We start from the raw sequence: 10219 nt of genomic DNA, 5'->3' as shown, positions 1-10219 counted from the left end.
TGAGAGAGAGGGTCCTGCCTTCCAGGAACCACAGTGAGTTTCTAGGCTCCTGACAACTCTAGTGACATGGTAACCGTGGTTTGCTGACAATGAGCAGGAGGAGAACAGGGTCAGGGCAAAGGTGGCACCACCAGCCCCAGAGAGCGGCATATGAAGTCTCCATGAGGAGATTCCAGGAGGCAGAACCCAGAGCTTGCCCAAGAATAAATTAGAAACTTCATAATACAAACATCCAAAATTTCCTGCTGGCAAAAAGCCCATAAGCACAGTTAAAGAATAAACAAATGAAACTGGAAACAAAGGTAAACTAGTGCCATGAATAAAATATCTTCATTGTATAAGCCGTTCCTAGAAGACAATAAGAAAATGCCAATGATTTAGCAGGATATGAACCCAGAAATTACAAAAAAAAAAATGAAGGACAAATAGCTATTAAACCCAGAAAAAGATGCTCATTTCTCATAACAGGTGAAATGCAAATTAAAAGTAGGGTTGACCCTTGAATAACATAGATATGAATCATGAAGTTCCACTTGTACACAATTATTTTTTGATAAACATGTACTACACAATCTGAAGTTGGTTGAATCAGCAGAACCTCAGATATGGAGGACTTACTGTAAAGTTATCCATAGATATTTGACTGCACAAGGGTCAGCACCCCTAACCTCCGAGTTCTTCAGAGATCAACTGTACAGTGAAAATATATGATTATTTTAATGGATGCAGGAAACGACAAAATTCAACACTCATTCATGATAAAAATTCTTACAAATCATGTGTAAATGGGAACTTCCCAAATCTGCTAAGGGAAACCTACCAAAAAAAAAAAAAAAAAAAAACTACCGGTAATAGTATACTTGATGTAAAAGACTGAATTGTGTCCTCCTGAGATTGGGGAAAAGACAACGATGTCCATTCTCACCTCTTCCATTCAACATTGTTCTGGAGGTCATGGCCATTGCAATGAGGCAAGAAAAAAAAGGCTTAAAGATTGGAAAGGAGGAAGTAAATCTGTCCCTGTTTGCAGATGATAAACAAAGTATGTTTTGTTTATGTAAAAAAAATCCAAGGGAATCCAGTGACAATTACTAGAACCAATAAATGAATTTAGCAAGTTCAATTTTTAAAGTTAATATATAAAATTCATTTGGGGGAGGGTATATCTCAGTGGTAGAGTGCATGTATAGCATGGTTCAATTCTCAGTACCTCTCTTTAAATCAATCAACCAATTTTTTTAAAAAATCAATTGAATTTTTATATATAGCAGAAAACAATTGAAAAATGAAAAAAAATTAAATTCCATTTATAGCAGCACCAAAAAAGATAAAATACCTAGGAATAAATCCAACCAAAAAAAAGTCTAAGATCTTTACACTAAAAGCTACAAATATTGCTAAGAGAAATTTATCAAGATTTAAATAAACAGGAAGATATACCATGTTCATGGATTGGAAGACTCAATGGTATTATATCAGTTCTCTTCTTCTGACCTATAGATTCAGTGAAATTCCAATATAAATTCAGCAGAATTTTGGGGGGTAGAAACTGTCACTGACTTTAAAATTCCTATAGAACTGAAAAGGGCCAGAGTGAATTTTAAAAAGATGAAATTATTCTACCTGACTTCTAGGCTTACTACAGAGTTACAGTAATCAAGACTATTTGGTACTGATGAAAAGATGGATCAACAAAACAGAATAGACTAGAGTAATAGACCCATATAAATATAGCCAGTTGATTTTTGACACAGATACTGAGACAATTAAATGGAGGAAAGGAAAGTCTTTTCAACAAATAGTGTTGGAACAACTAGACATCATATGGAAAGCAATTAACATCAACCTTTACTTCACGTCATACACAAAATTAACTCAAAATCGATCACAGACCTGAATGCAAAACCTAAAACTATAAGACATTTTAAAAAACCATAGTAGAAAAATTTTGCAAACTTACGGTAGGCAAAGTTATCTTAGCTGGAAAACATTGATGAATTAGACTTTATCATTGTGCTCTTCAAATAACACCACTGAGAAAACAGAAAGGTGAGATACAGATTGGAGGTGGGGAGTATATAGCTCAGTGGTAGAGTGTGTGCTTAGCATGCACAAGGTCCTGGGTTCAATCCCCATGCCTCCATTAAAAAGAATGGTACATAAATAAATTAAATAAACTTAATCACCTCTCCTGCAAAAAAAAAAAAAAATTTTAAAAGACACAGATCAGGAAGAAAATATTTGCAATACATATATTAAATAAACAAAATACTTGTATCTAGAATATATAAATAATTCTTATAACTCAATAATATAAGACAAATGACTCAATAAGAAATTGGGCAACAGATTTGAATAGACACTTCACCAAAGAAGATATATGAATGGCCAACAAGTTGGTGCCACATCTGCCTTGGCCCCCAAGATCGGTCCTCTGGGTTTGTCTCCAAAAAAGGCTGGTGATGACACTACCAAGGCAACTGGAGATTAGAAGTTTCTGAGGATTACAGTGAAACTGACCATTTAGAACAGACAGACATAGATTGAGGTGGTACCTTCCGCCTCTGCCCTGATCATCAAAGCCCTCAGGGAACCACCAAGAGACAGAAAGAAGCAGAAAAACACTAAGCACCGTGGACACATCACTTTTAATGAGATTGTCAATATTGCCTGACAGATGGGGCACCGATCTTTAGCAAGAGAACTCTCTGGAACCATTAAAGAGATCCTGCCCAGTCTGTGGGCAGCAATGTTGATGGCCACCACCCTCACGACATCATAGATAACATCAACAGTGGTGCGCTGGAATGCCCAGCTAGTAAAGAACTACAGAGAAAAGTGATTTAATAGAGGGTTATTTGACAACCAAAAAAAAGAGTGGAAATGACCCAGCCCTATGGAGGGGATCAGATGAAGCTGAAGAAATTACCCTGAAACCCAGCAAGATTCCTTCTAGCAAAAGAGCCTTCCAGGAATGATACCTATATCATGTTACTGATTTTTTAAAGCACTGTTTGTAACAGCATTCAGTTAGAAGCAAGCTCAATGTCCAGCCACAGGGGATTCATTGAATAAACAATGGCCATTGTCAGCATGGAATATTACACAGCTATGCAAAAGAATAGGGCAGCCCAATGGTGACAGTGTGGGAAGACCTTCCAGATACTTTGTGAAGGAAAAAGCAAGGTGCAAATCTGTCTGGGCAGGAAGCTTCAGTCTGCAGAGAAAAAGAAGAGATAATGAGGATTTCCTCATATGTGCAAAGATGCTCTTGGCAGGGAAACAGAAACAACTTGCTCCCGTGGGGAAGGCAACTAGGGGGCCATGATGGGTGAAAGAGGAAGGTAGTTTATGTTGTTTACTTTTTGTGCCTGTTGAATTTTGTATCTGTTAATAGTGTTTAAAAGTTAAGTTCGAGGTGGAGTAGGGTATAGCTCAGTGGTAGAGTGCATACTTAGCATGCACGAGGTCCTGGATTCAATCCCCACTGCCTCCCTTAAAAATACATATATATAATAAACCTAATTTAAAAAATACAATCAATTTTTAAAAAGTTAAGTTTGAGATTTGCAGATACTAACTACTATATATAAAATAAACAACAAATTTCTTCTGCATAGCACAGGGAACTATATTCATTATCTTGAAGTAACCTATAATGAAAAAAGAATATGAAAATGAGTATATGTATTATATATGTATGACTGGAGCATTATGTTGTTCACCAGAAATCAACACAACATTGTAAACTGGCTCTACTTCAGTAAAAAAGAAAAAAAAAAGATAAAAGTTAAGTACTTGCTTAAAAAAAGAAACATGTTTAGCTACGCAGGATGGGAGGGGAAATGGGATTTATCAGAGCTGCTGTTCAGAGCTTGACCATGAACCAGAACAATCATTGATAATGAGAACAGAAAACACATATCGGGTGCTCACAGGTACACCAGGTGCCCACCAAGGCTTTTTACACGCAGCAACTCAGTTAATCCTCAAAACAATCTTAGCGTGTGGACTGTGATCCCCATTCACAGAGCGGAAGAATTGAAGCTAGGGGAGGGTGAGTGACAGGAAGAAAGAGCCTCCCTCTTGCTTTGCTGCCCTTCCTCACAGTTCCCTAGGGCTCCTCCCGCCAAACATAGGCTGAAAAAAAATATGACGGTCTGGGCCCCAGGCATGAGTGGGAGGAGATAGCTTCCTGGAGCTGAAGGAGACAGCCTGCTTCACTTTATTTTTCTCCCGAGCGCATGTCTCGCTCTGCCATGGCAACTGTTTTTCTTCTTTATCTCACTTTTGTCCATTTCTCCGATTGGTAGGTATGTCGGCTCCCTCAGGGTTGGAGTTTTTGGTTATCCTGGTGCCGGGAGAATTCCCAGTGTCTGGTGCACGCACGGTAGAGAATGAATGAATGAATGAATCTGGAGGAGGAAACTTAGGAGGGTTGAAAGCAGGAACAATTAGGGAGAGGGGAGGATGGGGGCAGGAGGCCAGGTCCTGGATGAGGTGGTACCTAGGGTACAGGGGAATGGGTGTCTTGGGGACATTTGGGGGACCAAAAGGACAGGAGCAGGACTTCGACCAGCTGAGCCCTAGAAGGATGGAGGTGCCAGTAGCAGAGATGCGGAAGGAAGTGAGCAGGATAGGGGAGCTCCAATGGTGACAGCCAAGATAGCCCAGGAAGGGCAGCCTGGTGCTAGTGATTGAGGTGCGGCAGAGACACAGGATTAACAAACTGGATCCCAGAGCCTATATAACCAGGAAGTTGTCTGCACCTGATTGGTAATAAAACAGAGACAGAGGGACGCCCAGCTTAAAACCCGGGTCCAGGACCAGCTTATTGGCTCAGATTCCTTTGTGGCCAGAGGTCGGGGCAGCCCAGAGGGGTGCACAGGGGAGTGAGAGGGTGGGTCAGGGGTGCCCCGGGGTCCACAGCAGCACTTGCCAGGCAGGGCCAAAACGTCAAGAGAGAGAGAGAGAAATAAAACCTTTAAACAAACATTAGGCAGGACACGAACACACACACACGTGTGTTTGTCCCTCCTCTCTAGCTGCTGGGGTCACCCTGACCCAGGCTTTGGAGATAGAAGCGCCAGGCCTCAAGGCCAGGGCTCTGTCTGCGAGAGAGAAATTCCCCTTCTCTGGACCCCCTCTTGCCCTTGGAGGACTCAATTTGTGCCCCAGGCTCCAGGACTGCTTTCCACTGCTTGTTTCCTCCTCGCATCCTGGGGACACTAGATCCCTGAGCAGTGAGTTCATGAACAGACGGAAAGGCACAGACGGAGAGGCGCAGCCAGCAATGGCAGAACCTCTGCCACCGCAGTCCAAACAATTATACACCATTTAAACCTCCCAACAATCCTACAAGCTGGGGACTACTATTAGCCTCGTTTTACAGATGAGGAAACTGAGGCCCAGAGCCGTGATGCGCCAGGAAACCATCTCATCGATGGGATTTAAACCTGTTTCTGCCCCACTCCTTTGTCCCGGCTATTGGCTTCCGCCCGGCAAAGGCTAACAGGGGCTCTGCCGCCACCTAGTGGACACTCACGGCAGCGCCATTCGGATGGGGTTGCCTCTTGCCCGGTAGTCAGCGCAGGGAGGAGGCCAGAGCCAGGGCTTGCAGGCGTGATGCCCTGACCGCCCTTCTTCCATCATGTTCCTCTCCCACCAAGTCTCCGGATTTTCCGCCAGGATGGCGGTGGACACTAACCAATCTCCTCCCGTGTGGGGTTCATGACTTCAGCACAGAAGGACCCCAGATTCCAACACACGTGAAAAATTAAAGACTGCAGATAAAGGTAATTCTGTAATTATCAAAAACAGCGTACATGCATATTTCTTCTCCTTTTGTCTCTTAGCTGATTTTAAGAAGCAGTTGTATAAAGATATATATTAGGGGAGGGAATAGCTCAGTGGTAGAGCGGGTGCTAAACTTGCACATGGTCTTGGGTTCAATCTCCAGGATCTCCACGTAAATAAATCAATCAAACCTAATTCCACCCCCCCCCCCAAATTTTTTTCAAATTCAGGATTAAAAAAACACTAAAAATATATATTAATTTTATTTGGGGGCCTGTCACATGTAGAAATGTAATATATTTGACAATAATAGCATAAAGGAAACGAGAGGAACAAAGCTGTATTGGAATCAGGAAATGACAGCAGGTAGTGACTCTAATCAACAAAAACAAAGGAAGAGAACCAGAAATTCGAAAGGAGAAAATGACTATAACAAGTCTATAAATATATACTTGCCCTGTTTTATTTTCTCAGATTCCTTAACAGGCATAGAATTGTATGGAGTAATAATTATAACAATGCATCATTTGTTTTGTAACATATGTATATGTACTATGTATAACAATAATAATAATAATAGGACAAAAGGGGAAGAGGAAATGAGCTATATAGCACTATTTCTATATCTCATTAAAACTAAGGCAGCATAAATCCCAGAAGATTCTAAGCTGAGATGTAAGCAGTAAGCTCTAGAGCAACCACTACAGAAATAACTCAAAAATATAGTGAAAAAAATCATTAAAGGAATTAAAACGTTACATTAGGAAATAGTCACTTCAAGTAAGCCAGAAAGAGAAAGAAAAATACCATATGATATCGCTCATATTTGGAATCTAAAAAAAGGGAAAAGACACTAATGAACTCATCTACAAAACAGAAACGACTCACAGACATAGTAAACAATCTTATGGTTAGGGGAAGGGGGTGGGAAGGGGTAAACTGAGAGTTCAAGATTTGCAAATATTAACTACATAGAAAGTAGATGAAAAAACAAATTTCTTCTGTATAGCACAGGGAACTATATTCAATATCTTGTAATAATCTATAATGAAAAATAATATGAAAACGAATATATGTATGTATATGTATGACTGAAAAGTTATGCTGTACACCAGAAATTGACACATTGTAAACTGACTATATATTTCAATTAAAAAGTTGAAAAGAAAAACAAACTAGGGGAAGATATGAATGAACCTTAAAAACGTTATGCTAAGTGAAAGAAGCCAATCACAAAAGATCTCATTTTGTATGATTCCAATTATGTAAAATGTCTAGAATTGGGAAATCCATAGAGGCAGGAAGTAGATTCTTAGTTGCCTAGGGCTGGGATGGCAGAGTTTTGAATGGCAAGTGACTGTAAAGGGTAAGGGGTTTCTGTGGGAGATAACGGAAATGTTCTAAAGTTTATGGTAATGTTGCACAACTGTGCATATAATATAATATATATGTGTGTGTGTGTGTGTATATATGTGTGTATATATATATGAATGTGTCTGTGAATGTAAAAAATATTGTAGTAAAAACCACTGAATTTAAATGGATGAATTGTATGGTATGTGAAGTCTATCTCAATTAAGCTGTTATTAATTTAATTTAAAAAAGAAAGATTCTAATTGGGCTTAGTTGTCACCTCCTCCAAGAGCCCTCCTTCCTAAAATAAACCCTCCAATTTATCCCCTTTCCTCTTCGTTTCTCTTCACAGCCTGACATAGTGAGTTCTTTCCTTTTCCACCCTCGGTCTCCCCTCCAGGAGAGCCTCTTTTTGCCCAAGCAAATTGCTGAGCCCGAAGGCCCTCAAAGGTGGGGCTGCACCTCGATCAGTTCTAGCACCACCCTCCCTGCCCCGGTCAGACGCTGCGCCAGGATCTGTCCTGGAAGCAAGCAGGGGTTTGAATCTGCTACTTTGAAACACAAACCAGACCTCCTCCCAATAATCACAATAATAACTAGCATTACATTGTTTAATGAATGTTAATGCTTGTTAATTGTTGATTGTTCTGTGCCTGACGTTTCACACGGGTTATTTTATCTGATTATTGCAACATTTCTAGGAGAAAAACACTAGTATTTCCATTTTACAGATGAGAATTCTCAGGTCCGTGGCTCGAGAGCTCCGGGGTGAAAAGAGACCCGGAGTGGGAGGAAGTGCCGCGATGTCCCCATAAACATCGCGATTACCCAAGGTCTGGTTCTATATACAGAAGCATCACGGGGATGAGGAACACTCGTGGAACTTGCCACCGAGACTTCTTGGGCAGCTCCCGGCTTGCCGCGCGCGCTGACGCTCCCTTACGTTCGCGGTGTAATAGACGGGTCTAGCCGCGCTGCTTCTTGGGAGTTGTAGTCTCGCCGCGAAGAGAGGCGGGGCTGTGAGAGGTTGGCGGATCCGAAGCCAATGAAAAAGCAGTTCTTATTGAGCGCGAGGCCGAGGAGCCAATAGACTGGCGTCCTCGAAGGGGAGGGACTTCCGTCAACGAAATCAAGGTGAGCGGCTGCGCGAGGGCCGCTACTTCCTTTTCGTGGGTGGCGGCGAGTGCGGATAGAGCGCTATGAAGGCTTCGGGCACAGTAAGGCGAGCGCGGTGGACCAGGGAGTCGGCGAACGGGACGCAGGCCGAATCGGGGGCCGCGGGAGGAGGCATGGGACACGTTGGGAGTGCGCGCTCCTGGCTAGGCCCCGCGCGCCGCCGCCCCCAGTGGCCGCCAATATGGCGGCCACCGCGGGAGCCGCGTGGGGAGGCCGGTGCATGGCCCGGGTGGGCTCGGGGACGGCGGGGATCGGGCAGGCTGAGTCTCCTTTCCAAGGGAAGGGACAAGGTGCTCGGCGTTGAAACACGCGCTCAGGGACCTCATTGAGCTTCCGAGCCTCAGTTTCTCCATTGACAAAGTGGACGTGGTTGGGGGGATGGGGCGGGCAAGCAGTAGTACTTGGTTCTCCCTTGACTGTGAGAAGTAGAAGAAAAGTTTAAGTCTGAGCTGATATGGGGAGTGCGAGCCTTTTCGCTGTGGCAAGTGCTAGGCAAAATTAGAGGGCACTATGAAAGAGCAGGCCCTGGGGAGAAGCAGTACGGTTGGATCATTTTCAGTTTTCCAGTGCTTTTCCACACTTGAAAAGAGTCCGATCGCATCGGTCCCTTCCCGAGTGGGTAGTCCATGAGGCCGATAAGTCAAATGAGGTGGAAGTAGGAAGCTAGATTGTGATATTTGGGACCGTTTTCTTTCGGTATTAGAATGATGACGAGTCATTTGTGGAAGTGGCTCCTTTCTGTAATATCACAGGATTTAGATTTGGCAAACATCTGCCGCTTTGCATCTGTGTTAACAGGGAGCTTCTACTTGGGAGTCCAAACCCTTGAACTGCAGCTGGGGAAACTGAGGCAGCTGCGAGTCACGACAGCAGTGCAGGGAGCCCAAGGCTGGGGAGGGAACTGGACTTTTGTCCTGGTTCTGCCAGGAGTTGGCTATGAGATCTCAGGCTGCTCACTATCTCTGAGATCCTGGATGAAAGAGGATTTTAGCAAGATGTGAGCTGCAGAGATATTGTGGGGGAAGGAGGCAGCTTGGCTGTTAAGTTCTGGCCAGTATAAAGGGAGAGGAAGGGAAGGGAATTTCACAACTGCACCCAGTTTTCCTCAGCCAGGGCAAAGGGCACACAGGCACCTTGGTTAATCATCCTTCCCTTATTCTTTTTAATGGGGAAGGTTTGGACAGTGGTGTGACCCACAGTCACCGAGATTTCACATGGAGGCCCTGGAGTCCGGGGATGTTCCCTCTTCATCCCCGATCCAGTTGTCAACAAGCTTGAGAAAGGGAGTGGGGTGCGTCTCCATGGTTGGCTCTGGGTGCTGGTCCCACCTCACCCCTATTTCTGTTGCAGCTGCGAGAGTACAAGGTGGTGGGGCGCTGCCTGCCCACCCCCAAATGCCGCACACCGCCTCTCTATCGCATGCGAATCTTTGCGCCTAATCACGTTGTTGCCAAGTCCCGTTTCTGGTACTTTGTGTCTCAGCTGAAAAAAATGAAGAAGTCTTCCGGGGAGATTGTCTACTGTGGACAGGTATGGGGTGTCAGGCTGAGTGGGGCTTGGAGTGGATTTACACCTTCCCATGGGGCATCAGTCACCCCTCAGAGTTACCAGACTTTACAACCCCTGGTCCTGTTCCCATCTGGTGGTCAGGCCCTAGGTCAGGATGGAATGGGTGCCTCAGTGCCCTTTCACTGCGGAGAAAGCCCAAGGCCGAGGGAAGGTGCGCTGGGACACCTTGGCTGAGACTATCACCTTCCCTGGGCCTCATCTATAAAGTGAGGAGAGGTGCTGTCACCTGGGCACATTTGCTGTGATGGGTGCTGGACTCTGCACCGTCGGGCTCCAGTGGGTGGCAGCTGGTTTTCAGCCCAGGTGATCCCAGGAGAGGTGGGTT

The 10219-nt window shown here is 44.0% G+C and overlaps 1 protein-coding gene and 1 long non-coding RNA gene across 2 annotated transcripts in view; one reads left to right on the top strand and one right to left on the bottom strand.

The window, feature by feature from the left end:
* Positions 1 to 2418: 2418 nt before the first annotated feature.
* LOC116659015 overlaps positions 2419 to 10219 on the bottom strand; it is a 21256-nt gene continuing 13455 nt past the window's right edge. The window contains exon 3 of the long non-coding RNA XR_004314285.1: positions 2419 to 2670. This is a non-coding gene — a long non-coding RNA (uncharacterized LOC116659015). The remainder of the gene's footprint in view (positions 2671 to 10219) is intronic.
* The window catches only part of RPL18A (ribosomal protein L18a), a 3582-nt gene continuing 1604 nt past the window's right edge, over positions 8242 to 10219 (top strand). Inside the window, exons 1-2 of the mRNA XM_006174807.3 lie at positions 8242 to 8366; positions 9676 to 9855. Coding sequence (XP_006174869.1) covers positions 8349 to 8366; positions 9676 to 9855 — 198 coding nt within the window. The 5' untranslated portion in view covers positions 8242 to 8348. The remainder of the gene's footprint in view (positions 8367 to 9675; positions 9856 to 10219) is intronic.

The sequence above is a fragment of the Camelus ferus genome, chromosome 22 (genome assembly GCF_009834535.1).
Source record: "Camelus ferus isolate YT-003-E chromosome 22, BCGSAC_Cfer_1.0, whole genome shotgun sequence".
Classification (NCBI taxonomy): Eukaryota; Metazoa; Chordata; class Mammalia; order Artiodactyla; family Camelidae; genus Camelus; species Camelus ferus.
This window is presented reverse-complemented; position numbering and strand designations above follow the sequence as displayed.